Source organism: Bison bison, unplaced genomic scaffold (genome assembly GCF_000754665.1).
Source record: "Bison bison bison isolate TAMUID 2011002044 unplaced genomic scaffold, Bison_UMD1.0 scf7180017864183, whole genome shotgun sequence".
In the NCBI taxonomy this organism is placed as follows: Eukaryota; Metazoa; Chordata; class Mammalia; order Artiodactyla; family Bovidae; genus Bison; species Bison bison.
In genome coordinates, this window is record NW_011494755.1 from 8,423,598 (window position 1) to 8,448,239 (window position 24,642).

The 24,642-nt window shown below is 42.8% G+C and overlaps 1 protein-coding gene across 1 annotated transcript in view; it reads right to left on the reverse strand.

Annotated features, from left to right (window-relative positions):
* The window catches only part of SUSD1 (sushi domain containing 1), a 127,684-nt gene that overhangs the window by 26,244 nt on the left and 76,798 nt on the right, over positions 1-24,642 (reverse strand). The window contains exons 11-13 of the mRNA XM_010843579.1: positions 16,082-16,173; positions 13,589-13,775; positions 2,023-2,119 (exon numbers count right to left, since the gene is read on the reverse strand). Coding sequence (XP_010841881.1) covers positions 2,023-2,119; positions 13,589-13,775; positions 16,082-16,173 — 376 coding nt within the window. The remainder of the gene's footprint in view (positions 1-2,022; positions 2,120-13,588; positions 13,776-16,081; positions 16,174-24,642) is intronic.

The following is a 24,642-nucleotide window of genomic DNA, read 5'->3' on the forward strand; positions in this document are numbered from 1 at the left end:
GCACATAGCAGACTCTGGGCTGCCACCCACCGGCAGTGCTGCTTCCCCCAGCTCAAACCAGGTTATTCGAGCCAAGGAAACCACCTCAACATCCTGCTGGTAATCAGTGCCGATGACACTGGGGAAGCAGTCATGGCTGTTGAGAGCATGACTGTTCAGAAGGACTTTTCCCCCTCTCTCCCAACACTACCCTCCCTGATGACTCACAGATCTCCACTTCCTGTTTTGGAGGCACTGGCCGGCACAGAGCCACAAGCGTAGACTGTCACTTGGCTTTTCTTTCTGCCTTACATAACTACCTGGCCTAAACATCACGTACGTATTGCACATTCTCTCAGGCCCTGAGGTCACGACTTCCATTCTCCTTCCACCAACAGAATTACAGTGCCTTCCAGTAACTTGTCAGGAACTAAGACACAGAACAACTTAGGCCATACACATGCCTGGAAAGACCTTTGAGCATTTACTGGGCTCAAACGAACAGACACAAAGAGCCCAAGTTTCATTATAAATGGACACACAGATAATTTTGCTAGACTTTCTTTTGACAGTTTTGTGATATCTCGTGAATTTTACCCTGATTGTACTGTAGGGTCATTAGACTGAAGGGTCAGGAGAGCCACAGGCAGTGTGGGTTAGGTCAAGGAAGCAGGATATTGCCATCTCCTCTTTTTTAAAGTTAATTTTTATTGGAGTATAATGACAGTGTTGGAAGAGTTTCTATGCTACAGCAAAGCGAATCATCTATACGTATATACACCCCCTCGTTTTTGGATTTCCTTCCCATTTAGCTCACCACAGAGCACTGAGTAGAGTTACCTATGCTATGCAGTAGGTTCTCGTAAGTTACCAGTTTTATGTATAGTAGTGTATATGAATCAGCTGCAATCTCCCAGTTCATCCCACCCTTCTCTTTCCCTCCTTGGTGTCCACACACGTTTTTCTCTCTGTCTGTGTCTCTATTTCTGTATTGCAGATAAGATCATCTATCCCATTTTTCTAGACTCCTGTCAGTAAGTTGCTCATCTCCCCAGGTGAACATCAATCTTCCTCTCTAAAAATGGAATGTGTCTGCTTTCCTAATCCTGCCATGACCTGTGTAAATAAAAAGCTTAATTGAACACAACACAGTCCACCACCTGATGTAAATTACTTCCACCCTAATACTGTCTGGAGTCCAAGAAGCAGTTATTAGCAATGCAATGCCTTACCCACATCTCAGTACTTGAATGAATTAAAGGAATTATCCAAATGACTGTCCCAGAAACCACTACACACACCCCAAGGTCACCCTTAAATAAAGGAAAATACATTCTGTCTTTGGCAAGTGAAATGATGCTCCTGATCCACCATCACTAATGGATATACCTGGAGGCATGAGTGTAAAAGATACTGCCTGACATGTCACAGGCACCCAAACAATGCTTATTCAATAACCAAAGGAGCAGATTCAGTTTCTCGAGCTTAGCTGCCCAAATGCTCATCTCTGGTCCCTTAAAAGTCTCTATATTCACTAAGGAGGCTGCTAGTTGGAATTAAAGGCTCAGTTTGTGCCCAGTCAGTGAAAGTCACTTAGTCATGTCCAACTCTTGGCGACCCCATGGACTATATAGTCCATGGAATGCTCCAGGCCAGAATACTGGAGTGGGTAGCCTTTCCCTTCTCCAGCAGATCTTCCCTACCCAGGGATTGAATCCAGGTCTCCCTCATTGCAGGCAGATTCTTTACCAGCTGAGCCACAAGGGAAGCCCAAGAATACTGGAGTGGGTAGCCTATCCCTTCTCTGGCAGATCTTCCTGATCCAGGGATCGAACCAAGGTCTCCTGAATTGCAGGTGGATTCTTTACCAACTGAGCTATCAGGGAAGCCCAGTCTGTGCCCAAGGAAACAAAAAAAGAGGCCCACTGCCTTAACTACCGCAGTGTAGCCACCTAGAGAGAAGTCTCATTCTCACTCGAATCAGTGTTTCCAAAACACTCCAGGGGACCACTGGGCAGCCATGGGAAAGAGGCCTCTACTCACCTGATGGGTCCATTTTTCTCTGTGGCTTTCCTCAGTCGCAAGCGTGGCAGAGGCCCTCCATGCACAGTGAAAAAGTCTACTTCCGGAAGGGGAGGCTCTGAAAACATGTTGCAAAGAAGAAAACGGGTGTGATCAGAACAAGCAGAAACATGAAGAAAGTGGTCCTCATGGGACATCAAGAGGAAAGTTTTCATGAAAGAAGTGATGAGCAAATTCGGACACACGCTCCGACACGGGCGAATCCTGAACACATGAGGCTAAGAGAAATATGCCAGACACAGAAGGACAAATACCGCATGATTCCACTTGCGTGAAATCTCTGGAACAGGTAAATCCATAGAGACAGAAATACATGGGAGGTTGCCAAGGGCTGAGGGTGTGGGTAGGGAATGGGGAGTTATTGCTTAATGGTGAACAGGGTTTCTGTTTGAGGTGATGAAAACATTTTTGAAATAGATAATGGTAATGGTTTACACCACTGTGAACGTACTTAATGCCGATAACTAAAACAGTACATTTTATGTTGTACATATTTTATTATAATTCTTTTAAAAAGCGATGCCCCAGCACTAAACAGAGGGTGGAGGCTGTGGTCATTTCAAATATCTTGGAAGATAGGTTCCTGTTTGGTGAGGAGACCAGCATATCCGACTTCTAGATCCTTTGGGAAAAGTTTATTATTATTATTATTAATTATTATTATTTTGGCTGCTCTGTGGAGCTTGTGGGATCTTAGTTCCTTGACCAGGGGTGTGTGTGTGTGTGTGTGTGTGCGCGCGTGTGCACGCATGATTATCCTTTTATTTTTATTTTAATTAATCAATTTAATTGGAGGATAATTACTTTACAGTATTGTGATGGTTTTTGCCACACATCAACATGAATCAGCCACCTGACCAAGGAATGAACCTGCAACTCAGCAGTGAAAGCGTGGAGTCCTAACCTCTGGACTGTGAGGGAATTCCCTAGACTTCTAGAGCCTTTATAATCACACAGCTGTCTGCTCTTATCTTGCTTTCCCCAGCAACCAGATTTTCCAAATAGTTACTCGTGGGGAGGAGAATGCACTGACTGGTTGACACTGGGGTTCCATCATCTAACTGGGAGTTACATTCACAGTATGAACATACCAGCCACCACTCTGCCGTGGGGGTCACACAGCTAACATGTGTTGGGCACACAACACATATACAGACGTGCCCTATATATGCCTCACCTCATTTAATCTTCTCAACAGTGCTATCGAGTGGATGAGAGTTACAGAGAGAGATAGAAAGAGAAAAAATAAAATATGAAGTCCCCCCGAAATTCCCCAGAATGTTGCCACAGTGAAATTAAGAACTAGAAGGCCAAAACAGACACTCAAGATTCTTTTACCCAATTAGAAAATAGATTTAGAGTAGAAATTTTCAATTCAAATTATAATTTAAAAAAAAGTTTAGACCTTCCAAGATAGGTCTTAAAGCTCTACTAAATATGCTATTTACACACTGCCTTTCAACAAATATTTACTAGCCACCTCTATGTGAGGCTGGGAGAAACAGCCATGGAAGACATGGTTTCTGCTTTCCAGGAGCTCAGAGTCTGATAGCAGAGTCTTGTAAACAGGTGGTGCTTGGAGCTACGATAATGAGAGTGGTAGGAATGCAGGGGAAGAATGCCTGACCCAGGGCAGTGGGGTGAGCCTATCAAATACAGAAACTGATATACTCAGAGGCGGGAGATGAGAGAGAGTGGGTGCAGAGAGAGAACAGCAGGAGTTCAGTGTTGGCCAAAAGGTTGAGTTCCAGCTCAGCAGAGGCAGAAAATAAAGTGAGAAATGTAGGACTTCCCTGGTGGCACAGTGGATAAGAATCTGCCTGCCAATGCAGGGGACACGGGTTCGATCCCTGGTCCGGGAAGATCCCCCATGCGGAGGAGCAGCTAAGCCCACGGGCCACAACTATTGAAGCACATGTGCCTAAAGCCTGTGCTCCGCAGTAAGAGAAGCCGCCGCATTGAGAAGCCCAAGCAACACAAAAAGGGTAGTCTCCACTCTGCAACTAAGGAAAGCCGGCACGCAGTAAGGAAGACCTACTGCAGCCAAAATTAAATAAATAAGTAAATAAAAATTAAGCGGTGTGTGTCTAGGTCAGATCTGAGGTCCTGTAAATAAGGAGAAGTCATCTAAAGATTCTTAGCAGATGTATATTTTAGAAAGACAATTTAGACCGCCAGCTGGAGGGTGAATTGGAAAAGAGCAAAAGCATAGATTGTCCAAAATCTGGGTAAGAAGTATCTGAGGCCTGAAGCAAGTGATGATGCTCACAATGGAAAAGAGGGGGCAGATGGAGGAGATACGTGGGGCAGAGACGGAACGGAAAGTGGCGCAAGATAAGGAAGGGGAAGGAACCTGGGCTTTGGTTTTGGTCGCTGAGTCAATGGTGACATACATCATTCATCAAGGTCTGGGGGAAGGTTCAGCCGCACCTCACTTCTAGACCTGTTAGGTTTGAATTCCTTGTGAAACCATCCAGCAGGCAATTAGAAATGTGGTCCAGAGCTTACGAGCAAACTGTGAAGGTGACACGGAGTCAGTCATCAACAGAAGGGGCTTCCCAGGTGGCACCAGTGGTAAACAACCCACCTGCCAGTGCCGGAGACATGAGAGACATGGGTTCAATCCCTGGGTCTGGAAAATGCCCTGGAGGAGGACATGGCAAGCCGCTCCAGGATTCCTGCCTGGGAAATCCCTTGGACAGAGAAGCCTGGTGGGCTACAGTCCATAGAGTTGCGAAGAGTCAAACACTACTGAACCAACTTCGCACACACGGCGGCCCAGAGAGATGGTATAAAGGCATCTGAGAAAAGATGAGGGCCCAGAGTGGATCACCGGGACACCCAGGAATCTAAGACCAGGTGGATGAGTGAGAATTTCCTATAGTGTTTATTAAACACTAAGTCTAGAATTTCTTCCAACACCACGCAGATACAGTGGCCATACAAATCATGTTTTCCGTAAATCTGTGGCATTGTTAAAGGCCCTTGGGATGACTTGAAACAGCCTCTACTTACAGTTAAGACAGCATCCTACAGTATTGAAAAGTCCACCATCTTTCCAAGAGGAGGCCAGAAAGAAATTCTATAACACCCCTGAGGCAGACAGTGGCTAGCCTCCTGCAGCAATGGGGAGAAGGGAAATGCAGACTGAAAAGCCCCACCAGGTTCCCCACCAGGGAACAGGAACATTCCAAGCAGCCCTACACTGGGCCCTCAGGCTATCACTGAAAGGCGCTTTCCTTGGTGACATTTCGTCCTCACAAGGAAAGTAAGTGGTTTTTATCACACATTTCCTGTTTTCAGCCCAGAGGGAGATTAACTGTTTACTCTTTCCTGTGTGAGAACCCTCCTCGGGCTCTTTTAAGTTATTCCTCTGTTTGCTTTTCTCTGAGATGAATAATTCTAGGTCCTCTAATCTCTTGGCGAACCTTTTAAAACCACCCAGTTTCTCACCTACTCCAGGAACAGCAGAACAAAGCACTTGCCCAGTTTAGGGAAGGTGGGCCCGCAGCAGGGCAGGGAGGCCCCCCCAGTTTAGGGAAGGTGGGCCCGCAGCAGGGCAGGGCGGCCCCGCCCCACCCCCGCTGGTTGTTCTGGGCCACATTGCCCCTCTCAGCCCCACAACCATCCAGTGATTCAGTCAACACATGACTTCCAGACTGCTTTCTGTTCTGCCTGCTCACCACCTTCCCCACCTTATAAATAGTCTGTTTTTCTCTCGAATACAAAAGCCTGAACTTGAGTAGACTGTTTCTTTGCTGCATTTTTGAGGTTAAATACCTTAGTGAAAATTGCTCAGTCGTTTCCGACTCTTTGCTACCCCGCGGACTATACAATCCATGGAATTCTCGAGGCCAGAATACTGGAGTGGGTAGCCTTTCCCTTCTCCAGGGGATCTTCCCAACCCAGGGATTGAACCCAGGTCTCCCGCATTGCAGGTGGATAACTTTACTTCTAGCCATATTTTCCAAGATGCTGTTTCCCCTCCCCAAACTGCTGTCTTTGGCTGGTCTGCTCTCCTTTCCATTGGCCTATTACTGATTTAAACCAAATCAGACCCAAAGCAAGAAATGGGTTGTGTCTGGGCTGGAGTTTTTCACCCTGAGTATGTGCTCTGGGGGCAGACCCAGAAGGAAGACATTCACTGCCGCTCCTAGACGCCAACAACGTCCATTCTCTCCTAGAAGTAAGTGACAAAGGGATTACGGAGGCTGAGAAAACTTTGACAATTCAGGAGAAAAGCAATGAGGCAGAACCTGTCCCCCCAAATATTAAATATACTATAAATTTACAATAACTAAAATAAGAAGGTAAAAGCACAGGGTAGGCAAAGCAATGGAAGAAGCTAGATAATCAAGAAAGAGACCCAAATAAATAAATGAGAATATAGTGTGTGGCATGGACAGTCTTTCCAAAGGTGATGGGGAAACTGGCTGATCATTTGGGGGGAAAAAAGTTACCATGTAAATTTAGCCTTATACCACACATCTAAACAAATTCCAGATGGGTGCAAGCTAAAATGTGAAAAGCAAAATTGTTAAGAAGCATTAGAAAACAGTAGAGAATAAAAACTGATCTGATTGCAGAGTGGGAAAGGCTTTTCTTGGCATGACCCGAGGCAGAAACTATAAAAGAATCAATAGAATTGATTACATGAAAACTTAAAATGTCTGAATGTCAAAAAGAATACTGAAAAGAAAATTCAAGAGTAGATAACCTGGGGTGCAATATGTACAACAAAAGATTAATATCATTAATGTAGGCAAACCATTAAAATCAAAGAGAGAAAGGAAGTAACAGAAGTGCAAATGTGTTATTCCTCTAAGACCCACTGAAATGAACAAAAAGTAAAGGAAAATTTTGTCTGCACCAAACTTAAGCAAAGGTCCCAACCTTATGCTATAAACATCAAGTAAGTGCAAGGAACTAACATGTGAATATATTAAAGTAAAGATACCCCAGAGGTTCTTTTCTAATCTTCAGCATCTCCTAATTGGACCACGACCCTCAGGCAGTGTGAGTGTGTTAGTGGCACAGTCGTGTCTGACTCTCTGATCCCATGGACTGTAGCCCACCAGGCTGGCATGATAAATTGAAATTGACAGCAGTGGAGAAAATAGAGCTTATGCCGTAAGTCATCAGGTATCACAAGGTGAGCTGCAACCCCCTTGTCAGTAAGGTTATCAGACTTGGCTTCCCAAGGAGAAGGAATCATCTTCTTTTTATCGTTATCTCCTTCAGCACTTAGCACTGGTCTTTGTACATAACCAATCAATAGGTATTTGCTGCATTAATTGTTATGTTTCAGTATACCTTTCAACCACCCAACACACAGAAAGCCTGCCTTTTAGGCTTTTAATATAAAGAAGCTTTCCCATTCATATTTTATAAACAGCTAATATTAATATAGGATGGGCTTCCCAGGTGGCACTGGTAGTAAAGAATCCACACGCCAGTGCAGGAGATATAAGAGATGTGGGTTCGATCCCTGGGTTGGGAAGATTCCCTGGAGAAGGGAATGGCAACCCACTCCAGTATTCTTCCCTGGAGAATCCCATGAACGGGGGAGCCTGGCAGGCTCTGGTCCACAGGGTCACAAAGAGTCGGACACAACTGAAGTGACTTAACACTCACACAGCGTTAACATAACATTGTGAAAATAACACATCCAGCCCACTTTCCTCTGTGGTGTACCATCTTGTCTCTGTGGGGCCTCGGAGGGGGTGCAGATGCTTTCAGTGAGAAGAGTGGGGAGACATCCATCCCCAAACAGTCATTTCCTTAAGGGGCTGGGGGTTGATCTGAAGTTAGAAAGTAGCTGGGAGATTTCTGGGGATAGAGGAACAGTTGACCCTTGGAGGTATGGAAGGACATGTGTGCCTTCATCCTGGGCTGACCTAACATGAGGACCTCAGACATCAACGAATCTGTGTCCATGAAAGACTCTGAGAGAGCCTGGACAAAGAGGGAAACAGCTGGGATGAAGGCCAGCAGGAGCCAGGGTGGTGCCCTGCATCCAGCCTGTGGAGGTGAAGCCCTCCCTGCGGACACAGGAGTTCACAGCCCTTAGATGGTCTGTGGAAGAGAAGCCCACATCAGGAGAACTCAAGACACCTGGTCCCGCATGGTCCTTTCCTGAGGACACAACAGTGAGAGACGAGGGGTCAGAGGTGCGGGCAGTGGTCCCTAGTCCTGTAGCAGGAATCAGAGCTATCCTGGCTGGACCTTTCTGCGAAAGGGATAGTCCAATAAAACCCGGGACACACCTGTGTTTTCAGTGGCTCTCCTGAACATCTGAAAAGGTGCATTCTCTTTTCCTTATTACGAATACAGAGATGGGGAAGTTCTCATGTACGTTGCCAGTCTTGGCACTGAGGATAGACTCAAGAAGAAATGATTTCTTGTACATATTTGTTTCCTTTTTCTCTTCCAGCACTCTTGGTTCCATTATGACCATTCAACCACAGATGATCACCGCATTGTGTCGAATAAATGGTTTATCTACCTGCAGGTACCGGCTTTCTCTCTCTCTTTCCTCCTCTCTTCCCTCCTCCCTCCACCTCTCCCACTCTGGTTCTCTCCTCTCTCTAAGAAGAAAATTTTGCCTATAAGTTTTTTGACTTGGCAAACCTAGATGCATATTAAAAAGCAGAGATATCACTGCCAATAAAGGTCCATATAGTCAAAGCTATGGTCTTTCCAATAGTCATGTACAGATATGAGAGTTGAACCATAAAGAAAGCTGAGCACTGAAGAATTGATGCTTTTGAACTGTGGTGTTGGAGAAGACTCTTGAGAGTCCCTTGGATTGCAAGGAGATCAAACCAGTCAATTCTAAAGGAAATCAACCCTGAATATTCATTGGAAGGACTGAAGCTGAAGCTCCAATACTTTGGCCACCTAATGTGAAGAGCCAACTCATTGGAAAAGACCCTGATGCTGGGAAAGATTGGAGGCAGAAGAAGTGGGTGGCAGAGGATGAAATGGTTAAATAGTATCACTGACTCAATGGACATGAATCTGAGCAAATTTTGGGACATAGCAGAAGACACAGGAGCCTGGCATGTGACCTCTATGAGGTCTCAAAGAGTTGAACATGACTGAGTGAGCAACAACAGAAAACAGCATGTCCTGTGTATGACAGCTCTTCTGACCCTTTGGGTCTACATCAAGGATGAATGTTCATTCTTCCCCTTGACCTAAAGGGTGTATGAATGAATGGTGGGGCTATTCTGAGGAATTCCCATCAACAGGCTGCCTGCGGAAGCGTGTGGGCCATGAGTCAGAAGCACTGCGCTCTCCTCTCATCTCACCAGCCTTCTCACCAGCACCCTCTTGTTTTCACTGCAACACTTGCCTCTGTCCTTCAACATTCCGAAAACTTTCATTCTCCTCTGAGGTCAGCAATATATTTAAAGCGCATGCTTTCATCTTGTTCCCATCAGCAAGATTTAACTTAACATAAGACACTCAGAATGGAAATTCCATGCACTTTTCTTCTGGGAAACCAGCTGCTGCGTATTCCAGGTCCAAACCCCTTGCCTCACATTTCTGGTAAAATTCAAATTTTACGATTTTACTAAAAGAGTCACATCTTAGGCAACGAAGCATATCTGTTCTTCATTAAAGAGAGGGCTTGGAGTCTGTTTTTCTCTTGTTTGTTTGCTTAGAACTTTCACACTTTTTAAAAATTGCAAATTCTTTAAAGTGGGATAGAGACGGAAAACAGGCAGGCAGGGTCTCAATGAATTCAAACAGCTCAACAGTGTCCCCTGGTGGCCATGAGCACAGATACAGGGTGCGTGAGCTACCAGGCTGTGTTTCATGTACAAAACAAGGTATAAATGAGGCTCATCAAGATGAAACTCTCTCTCCCAAATCAAAACATATGAAATGCTAATGTGAATCAGGAATGCAAAAACATCCAAACAGGAGAAGGACCAACGAGTGGGAGACTGAATAGCTATTCATCTTGATAAATCACCAGGAAGAAATGCCCAAATTGAACATTTCCTTCCAACTCACCAGCTGGTGAATTCTTTTTTGGTCTAAAGCTTTCATTAACTAACCAGGCATTTTCTCAATGCCAATACCACCCGCTGGCCATTTGGAGATTGGTCTTCATATGCGTTCATTACAAAAATATTTCTTTGCTGTGTTATCACTGTCCTTACGTGGGCTAGCACGATCCTTATGTGTTGGGGATTCAAGGCAGAACACACAGACAAAAATCCCTGCCATCAGAGTGCTCCTATTTTAGTAGGGGAAAAGAAAACAAACAAGTAAAATTCAAAATACAAGTTCTGAAATGAGTTCTGTGCAGAAATTCAAACGGAGGAAATGGATAGAGAGTGATAGGGTGGTGATGGGGAGGTGATTTTTGAAAGGATGAATCTGAGCAGAAATCTGAGTGATAGGGCTTCCCTGGTGGCTCAGATGTAAAGAATCTGCCTGCAATACAGGAGATGCAGCTTTGATCCCTGGGCCAGGAAGATCCCCTGGAGAAGGAAATGGCCACCAGCTCTGGTGTTCTAGCCTGGGACATCCCATGTCAGGAGCCTGGCAGGCTGCAGTCCATGGGGTCGCAAAAGAATCAAACATGACTTAGTGACTTCACAACAATGACAACATGTGGAGAGAGTGTCTCAGGATGAGTAAGCCCAGATGGAAAGACCTAGATGCAAAAACAAGTCTGACCTGTTTGAGAAATAGCAAGGAAGGTAGGGAGGCAGCTGATGCTTAGAGAGAAAGAGAGAGGGCAGAGGAAGATGAGGTCAGTGAGGTAGGCAAGGGCCAGACTACACGTTCCATGGTCAGGCACATGGATTCTATTCCAACACTAACGCAAACTCATCAGACAGTTTTGAGCTGGGGATGACATGTTCTTATGTGAATGTTTTTCTTATTAATTTTTTTACTGGAATATAGTCGATTTACAATGTTGTGTTAGTTTCAGGCGTACAGCAAAGTGAATAAGTTTTACATATACATATATCCACTCTTTTTTAAGACTCTTTTTCCATACAGGTCATTACAGAGTATTGAGTAGAGTTCTTTGTGCTATACATAGGTCCTTATTTGTTATCTATTTTATATATTGTTGTGAAAGTGAAAGTCTCTCACTGCTAAGTCACTTCAGTCGTGTTCGACTCTGTGCGACCCCATAGACAGAAGCCCACCAGGATCCCCCGTCCCTGGGATTCTCCAGGCAAGAACACTGGAGTGGGTTGCCATTTCCTTCTCCAATGCATGAAAGTGAAAAGTGAAAGTGAAGTCGCTCAGTCGTGTCCGACTGTTAGTGACCCCATGGACTGCAGCCTACCAGGCTCCTCCGTCCATGGGATTTTCCAGGCAAGAGTACTGGAATGGGGTGCCATTGCCTTCTCCGGAAAGTCTCTCAGTCGTGTCTAACTCTTTGCCACCCCAAGGACTATACAGTCCATGGAATTCTCCAGGCCAGAATACTGGAGTGGGTAGCTTTTTCCTTCTCCAGGGGATCTTCCCAACCCAGAGATCAAGCTGGGGTCTCCTGCATTGCAGGCAGATTCTTTACCAACTGAGCTACCAGGGAAGCCCTATACATGGTTGTGTGTATATGTCAATCCCAACTTCCCAATTTATCCTGCCCGTCCTTCCCTCCAGTAACTATGTTTGTTTTTTATATCTGTGACTCCATTTCTGTTTTGTAAATAAGTTCATTTGTACCATTTTTTAGATTCCACATATAAGCAACATTACATATTTGTTTTTCTCTGTCTGATTTACTTCACTCAGTATGACACTTTGAGTGATCTTCTTAAATATTTTTTATTTCAATTTTAAAAAAAATTTTTTTAAATCTTTTGGCTGCTCTGTGCAACGCATGGGATTTTAGCTCCCAGGAATCAAACTCACATCCCCTACATTGGAAGCATAAAGTCTTAACCACTGGACTGCCCAGGAAATCCCTTGAGTGATCTTTTTAAAGCTCTGGTGAAGATGAAGACCGCAGCAGGTGACAGGCAACTGTGGAAGCAGGGAGAAGATTTAGAAGCTATTGCAGGAGTCCAAGCAAGAAGTTGCTAGCTTGGATTAAGCTGCTAGTTGTAAAGGCAAAGGGGGTAGAAGTGGTTGGATTCATGTTTATTTCAGGAACAAGCCAGCTTGTTAAGGGCTAGAAACTGGTGGGAGAAGCAGAATCAATTACAATTACTTTATGGCTTGAGCAGTCAGTGAATAGGAATGCCAATAACTGAGATAGAGAAGCCTGGGTGGAAAATGGATTTGTAGGGTAAAGACAAAGATCAGAAATCAAAAGTTCTATTGGTCTTGCTTATTAAATGTTCAAATAGGATATTGGAGACAGGTAGATATATGGAGCTCAGAGGAGAGAATGTGACTAGGACAGATACTCGGGGATTGTCGAAATACAGGTATTGTTTGTAGCCATGAGACTGGTAGAGATCACCGAGGCAGAAAGGGTAGATAATGAAGTAAAGGGATGAGAAGGCAGAGGGCGGGGCAACATTAAAGTAGATGGAACTGGTGGAACAGACTGGGAAGGAGCAGCCAGCAAGGCAGCAGGATCCAAAAGCCAAGAGAAAAGGTGTTTCAAGGAGGGGATGCCAAATGCTGTAGAGAAAATCAGATAAGAATAAAATTGGCCGGCGGATTTTGCAAGATAGAGACACTCCCAGTAAATGCCTCTGGACTGCAAACAAAGACAGAAGAGGAGGTAAGGATGTGGTGCCTCCACAACATTCTTGCAGGGAGGTTCACTGTAAAGACGGGAAAGACAGAGCAGCTGCAGGGAATATGGCACCCAAGGAAGTACGTCTATCTTTGTTTGCATTTAAAAAGGAGACATGACAGCCTGCCAAGGCAGTGGTGGGACCCATTCTTTACTGGGGGAACAGACGCGGCAAGAAGGGATGGCAGGATTAAGGGAAGATGGGGGCAAGAGAGTTGGGACCAAGAGAGAAGATAAAATACAGGTTCTGCCTGCAGGCAGCCCCGGGAGACTTTGGGAGTAGGAAGTCCTCACCTGATTACTTCTAATTTTTCAGGGAAATAAGACACAAGAGGCTGGAGGACACCATCACAGAATTGAGGCGAGATGAGAAAATGAGTGGAAAGTGATTTTCTAGGGTACTAGAGCAGGACTGCCAGTCATTCTCCCCCGGAGAGTAACCCACTCTTAAGGTACTTGTAACAGAATCACAAATAGGTTATTGAGAAAGAAACAGAGGACAAATTCTTCTTAAGGATGAAATAGTTCAAATATCCAGAAGAAATGTAACCAACACTCATGGATACACTCCCCAGATTTATTCAATGCTGCTATTTTGTTTTAGATATCTTTTAAGAAATAAAACATTACAGTTTCAGGGAAGTCCCTTGAGAACCTCTCTCCAATCTTCATATCCTTCTTCCTCTTTCTCTTAAAGTTCATCATATAATGATAAAAAGTAATAGTGTGCCTCTTTGTTCGAGCCTATACAGCTCTGCGGCGATTTCATTCGGCCAAATGCTGTTATTCAAGATTTACCTGTTATCTGGGTTGTCAGGGAGATGACCACAGGAAGTTCAGAAGACAAAGCCTGGATGCTGACACTGTAGTTGGTACCTGGACTCAGGTCCAAACACGTCTCAGGAGTCTGACTGCTGGCAGTGATATTAAAGATCATTTCCTGGGCAAATCCTTTTTGATACCATCTCTGGCCCCAAATGTGGACCTGAAACATAGAAAAGTTCACCAGGTAAATTACTAGCTTGAAAGGTTGAATGCCTGGACACTTACTTTTTCTCATGGGCACTCTTGCTCTCCATTCTAAAGTTCCTCTAAAACGTGAAATACATTATGTGGTATCCTGGATGGGAGGAGGGTTTGGGAGAGGATGGATATATGTATATGAATGGCTGAGTCCCTTTGCTGTTCCCCTGAAACTACCAGAACATTGTCAATAGGCTATGCCCCAACACAAAATAAAAAGTTTAAAGTTTGAGAAAACAAATATGAAATACAAGTAGAGCTGTAATACTATAAATATTTGGGAAGTCCATAATTACAATATCATCAGTAAAATAAATATATTTTTAAATCAAAATGCACATCAGGCCCTGAAACTGACGAGTTTCTCCTTTTTTGTTCCCACACACATAATGGCACATGCCCAGTGAGAAAGCCTGTTGGCAAACCTGAAGAAGGAAGGCCAGAGAACAATTTCCTAGGGAAAAAAAAAGAATCTGAACTAAGGCTTTTCCAGAGGAGGGTGTGCGTTAGGATACTCCTAGCCGGTTTCTGGTAAGACCTGGGCAGGGTTTTTCTCCTCTCTCACCACCTTCTGACATTCCCAGCATCCGGACCAACAGATCCACTTTTCTTCCCACTTAATTTCTTCTAGCAGCAGCTCATCCCATGGTCTGTACCTTTGCTACAAACATATTTAGCTTTAAAAGTTCCCCCTTGACTCTCTAGGCAACACATTCAGACCCTTGTCAGAGGCACCGGTGCAGAGAGACACACACCCATGAAAAGTCGCTGGCTTCCTTCCATGGATTCCGCCTGAACCTCAGCTCTGTGTCAGACTATGTTACACAGAGAAACTCTCATGTCTTTCTCATCAATCCCCAAAGTCTCTGACTTCAAACATGCGGCAGAAATGCCCACTTTCTTGCTTCTTCTTCTTCTTTTTTAAGAATTGCATTCAGTTTTTATTTTACGTTTTTAATTTTTATTGGAGTATAGTTAATTTACCATGTTGTGTTAATTTCAGGTGCACAGCAAAGGGAATCAGGTACACGCACACATGTATCCACTTTTTTAAGAGTCTTTTTCATATGGCTCATTAGAGAGTATTGAGTAGAGTTCCCTGTGCTACACCTCAGGCTCTTACCAGTTATCTGTTTTATATATGGTGGTATGTATATGCCAGTCCCTGGGCCTCCCTGGTGGCACTAAGACTAAGAGATGTGGGTTCAGTCCCTGGGTTGGGAAGACCCCCTGGAGGAGGGCATGGCAACCCAGTCCAGTATTCATGCTTGGAGAATACTGGAATGAATGACTTGCTTCTCTGTTACAAGTACCTCCCATGGACAGATGAGCTATGTGGGTCCATAGGGTCCCACAGAGTCAGACATGATTGCAGTGATTTAGCACGCACGCACGCATGTCAGTCCCAATCTCCCAATTTATCCCTCCCTCTCTTATCCCCTACCTCTAGTTCATTTGTACCCTTTTTTCACACTGGAGGATAATTGCTTTACAATGTCGTGTTGGTTTCTGCCAAACAACAACGTGAATCAGCCGTAAGTATACACATGTCTCCTCCTTCTTGACGCTCGCTCCCACCACTCCACGCCATCCTACCCATCTAGGTTGTCACAGAGTACTGGGTTGAGCCTTCTTTATTATACAGCAACTTCCCACTAGCTATCTGTTTTGTATATGCTAATGTGTATATTTCAATGCTGCTCTCTCAGTTCAGTCCACCCTCCCCTTCCCCTGCTAAATCCACAAGTCTGTTCTCCATGTCTGACAGGCATTAGTACCTGCAAATAGGCATTAGTAACTTTTTTTTTTAGATTCCACATATAAATTATATCATATGATATTTGTCTTTCTTTGTCTGACTTATTCACTCAGTATGACAATCTTTGGATCCATCCGTGTTGCTGCAAATAGCATTATTTTGCTTTTTTAATGGCTGAGTAACAGTCCTTTGTATATATGTTACACATCTTTATCCATTCCTCTGTTGATGGGCATTTAGGTTGCTTCCATGCCCTGGCTACTGTAAATAGTGCTACAATGAACATTGGGGTGCATGTATCTTTTTGAATGATGTTTTCTCAGGGTATTTGCTCAGCAGTGGGATTCCTGGCTTATATGGTTCTTGCTTCTTATTGCAATTGTAACTATAAATCTTTCATTGATTATGGAAGCTATATAAGTGGGGTTTTTTTTTGGGGGGGTGTTGATATTTTTTGAACCTCTCACACAAGACAAACACCTAAAAAAAAATAAGTTTCAATAACTTACTAAATACATCTCCTCTATATCAGCTGTCTTCATACTTCTCCATCTCAAGCAGGTTTCATTAAATACTGAAATGTTACTGATGGTTTGTTTTACTGCAAGAGGAAAAGAATGAGAAATCAACTTACACCTTATACCAAAATACTACTTTCTAATTGAACAATCTTCCAAAGATAAGCATTTACAAGAGGATGCCTTCTGCACTATTTCAGTTTAGAAACTAGTGGTAGCAGTCCAAGAAACCCCACTTTTATATGCCTGTAAACTCAGTCCTGATGAAAGATTCATGACCAAAAGATACCCAATCAGAGGATCCTTCTTAAAAATTATGTGTCTATTCACTGCAAATTCCCTTGGTTTCCTAAGCTAAAACTCATTGTCTTTGCCTTGGACAAACCTCATTTAGACAAAAAAGCACCAGTTTGAAATTCTGAGCTGAGAGCAACATTTCAGCAGAGAACTGAGAATTGCTCCCTGAGGAAATAAAAAAGGCCACCTCAAACAGTCAGGCTTTTCATGATGGAAAGCGGGGAATGGTCCCTCTTGGTTTGGGCTTCCTCATCTTTTATTACTAAACAACCATTCATTGGTCTCTGCTCAATGTCATGGTAATCAATCCAAAAGATAGTTCAGATCTGGTACTGTGTAATATAGAGGCACATTCGTCAAGCTTTTAAAATAAAGACTGTGAAAGTGTTAATCGATCAGTCATGTCCAATTCTCTGTGATTCTGTGGACTGTAGCCCACCAGACTCCTCTGTTCATGGGATTCTCCAGGAAGGAATACTGGAGTGGGTAGCCATTCCCTTCTCCAGGGGATCTTCCAGACCCACGGATCAGACCTGGGTCTCCTGCATTGCAGGCAGACTCTACTGCCTGCACCACCAGGGAAGCCCCAAATAAAGACTAGTTATTCAAAACTCTGGTATCAGAGGTTACTTCCTTCAAAGATGATCCCTGTCCCTAAACTGAAAATAATATATCAAACTTGCTAAGAAGTTTCATAGGAACACTGTGATGATTAATATGTGATAAAGACAACTCCCAAAGCACCTGAAAAAAAGAAAATCTCATGAGAGCCAACCCTATTGTGTAACCCCCTCAATTAACAGGTTCCTTTGAAAGAAGCCAAGCCAAATGGACGTGACCCCTTTTTATGGATTGGGCAGCTTTGCCCGAAGAAAACCTGTTCCACAGGTCACAAGCTTTACTTCAAATGTTGTAAGACAAAGTAGGGAAGAAAGTACAGGTGATTCAGGTTAAGGCAATCTTGCTACTAGGTATAGAAGATGGTTTTAGAGATAAATAGCAGTGGTTAAAGGAAACTCACACTTCTTAAATTTTCAAAACATATATAATTTTAATAGTATTTAAACAGTTCCAGATCATACAAAAAGGTAGCAAGTTTCCAATTCATTCAGGATGACCGGATAATCGACAATGCCCAAGCTATACAAAATGGCACAACTAATAACTAAACACACTATGCCAAACTCAGTTATAAATATAAATACAAAAATACAAAATCAAATAATAGCAAATAGAAGTCAGCAATACATTCAAAGAGCAGTATACTAGAAACAAGGGAGATTTACTCCAGGAATACAGAGATGATCATTATTGCTGCTGCTGCTGCTGTCACTTCAGTCATGTCTGACTCTTTGCGACCCCATAGACAGTAGCCCACCAGGCTCCCCCGTCCCTGGGATTCTCCAGGCAAGAACACTGGAGTAGGTTGCCATTTCCTTCTCCAATGCATGAAAGTGAAAAGTGAAAGTGAAGTTGCTCAGTCGTGTCCGATTCTGTGTGACCCCATGGACTGCAGCCTACCAGGCTCCTCCATCCATGGGATTTTCCAGGCAAGAGTACTGGAGTGGGGTGCCATTGCCTTCTCCGTGATCATTATTAGGAAAGACATTAATAGATCAAAAGAGAAAAACCATATGGTCACTTTTATATTCATAATGGTTAATACATTTAATGGACATTCCTTTCTAGAAATCTTCATAAACTAGGATTTAATTTGATAGAAACTCACTGATTTAAAGGAGTGTTTATTAGAAAACACCATACTTAGTGGTAAAACAATGAAGCGATTTCTAGAAAAGTTAAGAACAATCCAAGGATGCATGGCCTGACAGCTGCTATTTAGCCCTTTTGTTGTTGTTTAGCCCCTGAGTCATGTCCGACTCTTGCAACCTTGTCAGGCTCCTCTATACTCAGGAGATTCTAGACAATGCAGACCTAGGCAATGAAAAGATGAGCTATAAATGCCAGAAAGAAAGGGATCAAATTATGCAACTGCTAGTGAATCGAAAAGAATCAACTAAAAAACAAATATACAATAGAAAAACAAATAATAGGAATTTGGCAAAGTGTACCCAAAAGTAAGAACATAGAAAAACTAACAGTTTTCTATATACCTGCAAGAACAAGTATGGTGGGCCGAATTACGGTCCCTCCAAAGACATCCACATCCTAGTTCCTAGAATCTGTATCATGTTACCTTAATGGCATACAGACTTTGCAAATGTAATTACATTGTGGAAGATTATCCTGGATTATTCAGATGGGCTGAATGCAGTGATAAGGGTTCTTAAAAGAAGGAGACAAGATCAGAGCCAGAGAGAAATTTAAGGTTAAACTGAGGAGCTTTAAAGACTGAGGATGGGGCCACAAGCCAAGGAATATAGGCAGGCTCTAGAAACCAGAAAGGGCAAGGAAAGGGATTCTCCCTTTGAGCCCCCAGGATGAACACAGGCCTGCTCACACAAGTAAATTGAAACTACAAATAAAACAGAAAAATTAAAAGACCTCTATTCACAAGAGAAGAAAACATGAACAAACTTCAAATACCTAGAAATAAATCAGAGTAGAAATGTCCAAGACTTACATTGTGGCAGGAAAATTGAAATAATACTTTTCTTAAACAGACATGAGACTTTTCTTCTCTGATAAACAAGGAAAATAAGGAAGCAATGAACAAGCTGGGGAAACAGCATAAATAACCCTAAAAGAGGTAAGCAATCTTGATTATTCTTTAGCTGTTACTACAAACATTTGTAGCTCGATTTGTCCTTCACAAAGCTAAACAAAACTAATTACTCTCTGATTCCATATAAACTATACTCTGCACCTGGCATTCTTCTCTTGTAGCATTCTACATTTCAAAAAGGTCACAGGTCGATAACTTCAAAGACACCAGACCCGGTTGCTGTAGCCATTTTGAAATTTTACCAAAAAAAAAGCAAAACATTCATTAGGATATAAAACTTTTTCCCTGTCTCCCAGAGAGCAGGGCACAGCTCCTGAAGCACTAGCCTGCTGTGTTTCCCCTTTGCCTGGCAAAGAATAAGTCTACTTTTTTATTTTCTCCAAACTCTGTCTCCATATTTCTATTTGGCATCAGTTGAACAGGTGGGTCAAGATTTTGGCAACAACATGAAGTTTTTTTTTCTCTGAAGGACATGAAAGAAAACAATAAAGAGAAAAATGCCACATCCTTGAATGAAAAGATAGGAAAGTGCAGATACCAATTCTCCACCACGTAACCTACAAGCGGAATGTACTTCCAAAGGTGATTCCATGGTCCTTCTTGGAATAAGTTTACTCATTCATTCAGTGAATATTTAGAAAGCTCTCACCATGTGCCAGGCACGCTTTGGAGCAGGATAAAGTGGTGAGAAAACGAAGTCCCTGCACCTAATGGGATTCATTCTAGTGAAAAAGGCAGAAAATAAGTGAAAAAATAAATCTTAAAATATAATCTTGGGACTTCCATGGTGGTCCAGTGGCTAAGACTCTGTGTTCCCAAGGCAGGGGGCCTGGGTTCAGTCCCTGGGAAGGGAACTAGATCCTGCATGCCACAAATAACTGTAATGTTAAGTAATGGTAGGTCCACAATTCCTTCTGTTCACAGGAAACATCTCACTGGTTAAGTTTAGGTTCATGTTGGTCAGAGAGTGACTCTCTCTAGATTCCCTTCTTTCCATCCAAAGAGTTCACAGTTTGAACTAAAAGTAGGTTGAATCTCTGCTGAGCTCACTTGGAGTGGAAAAAGGATCCCCAGTAGAAGGCAGCTCATGATCAATCTTGTCCTGCCCCACTCTCTGATCCTTTGCTCTATTAAATATTATACATGCCCGGTCTCTCATTCAAATGGCCATTCTCTGCTGCACTTTCAGTGGTCACTCTGCCTTCTCTCTCTCCTTTCCCCACCCACAGGGCCAATCTAAGCTAGAAGCCTGAAGCTGAAAAACCAGACCTGCAAGAATGACTCAGAGAAGAAAAACTTTGGCTCTTAGTTCATCAGATTCTTAGAAATTATGTTTCAGCCTTGTTAATGCAGGCAAGCAACTCCGGGCAAAATCAGTCATTACTTTCTCAGGGCTCCCAGAGTCCCCTGCAACTTCAAACTACACTTTATGCATTATATTACTATGTATGTATAATTATGCATGTGTGTATTATGAAACACCATGTCTCACTCATCTTTGTACACCTAGTGCCCAGGACAGTGGCGACCATGGCATTCCCTACTGTTAAAATGTAAGCAGTCAGAAGTATGAGGAAATCTAAGTACCTGATATACTGGGAGTGTGCAAGTTGCTCAATCATGTCCAGCCCATGCACTATAGCCTCCCAGGCTCCTCTATCCATGGGCTTCTCCTGACAAATACTGGAGTGGGTTGCCATGCCCTTCTCCAGGGAATCTTCCCAACCCAGAGATGGAACCCAGGTCTCCTGCACTGCCAGTGGATTCTTTACCAGCTGAGCTACGAGGGAAGCCCCTACCTGATATATTAACCAAATGGAATACAAGTACTCTGAATAAGACATGGTTCCTGCCCTTAATATGTATTTAATTGAGAAAAGTTACACACTATATCAATGTAACAAAAATATAAAAGGGTATATAATAAATGTCATAAGATAAATTTAAGTCACAGTTGACATTTGATAGATGCTTACTGCATTTCACATATTATGCTGGTTTTCCATGTGCATTAACACATTTAGTCTCACAACAAATCCATAACCTTATTCCCATTTTTAAAGTTAAGGCAGTTTAGCTACATGAGGTTAAATAACTTGCTTAAAGGCACAGAGATTGAAAACAGATCTGAGATTTGAATTTAGATAACCTGACTCCAGAGTAACTGTGCCAAACTCCTCCCAATATTTCCTCCTGGAAAAGATTCAGAAAGAAGAACATGTACTTTCAGTTGAGGGGATCATGAAAGAAGGGAATACAGGAACTGAAGAAGAGGGGTGAGGTTTCCAGGTAGAAGAAAGGGCAGGAGAGCAGAGATATGGAGGCGGAAAGTTAGCACTTTGAGAGTTTATTACAGGGCTTCCCTGGTGGCTCAGCCAGGAAGAATCTACCAGCCAATGCAGGAGACACTGGTAGGATCCCTGATCCGGGAAGATCCCACTTGCCACAGAGCAACTGAGCCCGTGCACCAGAACTACTGAGCCTGTGCTCTGAAGCCCACAAACTCTAGAGCCCACGCTCCACAACAAGAGAAGCCTCTGCAATGAGAGGCCCGTGCCCTGCAAGGAAGAGTAGCCCCCGCTCGCCGCAACTAGAGAAAAGCCTGTGCAGCAGCAAATACCCAGCACAACCAGAAATAAATTTTCAAAAAAGAGTTCATTAAGATTAGCGTTCCAATTACTTCACTGATAGTGGTGGCCCCTTAAATGCAAATCTCTCCATACATTCTCCAAAATATACTTCAGATCAACTGGAAAAGCAAACAGAACAACATAAAACCAATACTGTCATCACCACTGGAAGAAAAGAGAAAACTGCAAACTTTAAATCACCTTTTATAAAAAAACGAATAGCAAATCCCAGCAAAGCTATCTCTCAATTGCCCACACATCATTCTAGAGAGTGAGGGGGTTCTAGAAGAGCCCTGTGAAAGAGAAGAAGGAAGCAAAGGGCCCAATCATGAGTCAGAGTCACTCCCAGAAAGAGGAATTTCACCTTAAGGGTGAAAATACTGAAAAAGAGACCTGGCATATGAGAGTACTAACTACAAGCAAAAGAAGAAAAATCTATGAGACTTCAGGTCAAACCAGTCAATCCTAAGGGAAATCAACCCTGAGTATTCACTGGAAGGACTGATGCTGAAGCTAAAGCTCCAATAATTTGGCCACCTGATACAAAGAGCCAACTCATTGGAAAAGACCCTGATGATGGGAAAGATTGAGGGCAGGAGGAGAAGGGAGCAACAGAGGATGGGATGGTTGGATGGCATCAGTGACTCAGTGGAGATGAATTTGAGCAAACTCTGGGAGATGGTGAAGGACAGGGAAACTTAGTGTGCTGAGTTCATGGGGTTGCAAGGAGTCAGACACAACTTGGCAACTGAACGAGAAAGGTATTGCTTCTGGGAAAACAGAGGATAGAAAGGAAGGAATAGGTATCCTTTGGAAACTATGCGGTGACAGGAAAAAATAGTGCAGGGAGAAGGTACGATCCGATTAAGTCAAAGTGAAAGTCGCTCAGGCAGGCCCGACTCTTTGCAACCCCATGGACCATACAGTCCATGGAATTCTCCAGGCCAGTACACTAGAGTGGGTAGCCGTTCCTTTCTCCAGGGGATCTTCCCAACCCAGGGATTGAACCCAGGTCTCCCACATTGCAGGCGGATTATTTACCAGCTGAGCCACAAGGGAAGCCCCATAAGTCAAAAGAGAACCCAAAATAGAAGAATACAGATAAACTACAACCACCTTTATAAAGCAAAAGGAAGCATAAGAAAAGATACAGGAAATATGAGAGCAGAAATTAATGATGTAGAGCAAGAGTCAGGAAATGTTTCTGTAGAGGGTCCAATAGTAAATATTTTAGGTTTTCTGGACCAGACGCTTCTGTTACAACTACTCAATCTTGGCTTTGTAGCACAAAAGCAACCAGACGATATGAAAATAAATGACTTGACTGTGTTCCAATAAAACTTTATTATGAAATCAGATGACAGGCCAGATTTGGCCCACGGTCCGTACTTTGCTAATCCCTGATGTGGAGTAGATCTAATTGTAGAAACAAATAGTAGATCTAATTAATAAAAAAAAAAAAAAATCTTGACTTTTTGAAAATACTTATCAAAATAGACAAACTGCTAACTAATCAGCTAGAAAATAAAAAGGAAAAAATCAAGTAAAAGGAGAAATAATCTTTGAAATAAAAGAAAATTCAAAAAGTTACTTTTGCAGACCACCAGGCAAATAAATTTTGAAAACAGATAAAATGGGTAATTCCTAACACAGTTTACCAAAATGCCCTCCATTAGACATTAAAAGCTGAAACATACAATGTCCATAAAAAAAAAAAAAAAATTGAGACCATCATCAAGGAACTAACACAGAAAATCCCTAGGCCTAGACTGTTACCCAAAGGAATTCTACCTAACCGTCCAAGAACAGGTAGTCCAAATGCTTCATAAATTGTGATGATGAAGGAAATTTTCCAAATTCTTTTTATGAAACAAGGAAAATACTAATGTCTAAACCTGATAAGGATAGTCCAGAAGAAGAAAGAAAACTATAAATTCACATCACATGAATATTGGTGCAAAAATACTCAAAGAAAAGTAAGAAACAGAATCTAATGCCATATAAAAAAATAATGTACTAATGACCAAGTGGGATTTATTTCAGGAAAAGGGGCGAGAAAGAGAGAACAAGAGAGAGAAATGTGAAATTATATCTAATTAAAAAGTCACAAGGAAATGAAAAGAAAAAAGAACACCAAGTAGTTAGGTTTCCTTTGTACTGTATTAATGGATAGGGTAAACTAAGAAGTAAGTGGTTGCCGGGAGCCAGTGAGGCATTCCACTCGTGACAAAGGTCATGAGGAAGGAGGCTCGGCATACGCAAAGTCGGGATAGAGCCTCAGGAGTCTGCCCGGATATTCTCGAGCATTTTCCCCCAAAAAACCAGAGTCTGCCTACTTTATTGCTTTGTGCTCTCACCTCTGACTTTACTGGGGGCTGTCCCCTACCACCATCTCGCTCTCTCTCTGTCAAAGAGTTAACTTACAGCTCCAATTAATAAAGTTCCTGGGCAATTAGGAGTGTTTAAATCCAAACCCCTCAGATGGCTCTCTAACTCGCCTGACAAGTTTACCCGGACTCCTGCAGCTATGCATACGATTGTTTACAGTCTCCTAGCCTCCAGAGGCACGGGAAGCTTAAGATATTCAAATAGCTTAGAGCCTCTCAGAGAGTTAAAAACTGTCAGAATAAATTAGTAAAGGATTTCATTGATGAGTCAATGCTTGTTGCCAAGTTTTCACATCCCCTGAATTGTATCCTTGAATATGTATTAATTAATAGTTGGTATGTAGAAAAAATAAGTAGTGGCCTTGGTGTTAGTAACTTTAGACCCTTAAGGTAATAAATTCTTTTCTTTGTTGTAAGCCCATTACACATCCGCCCTATAGGAATGCAATTTTATCTTTGGAAGATGGTGCCAAACCTTAAAATAATTACTCTTAGAGAAAATAAGTCTTTGGTGATAAGTCCTTGTCAAGAGTCATAAAATGTTAGTAGGCC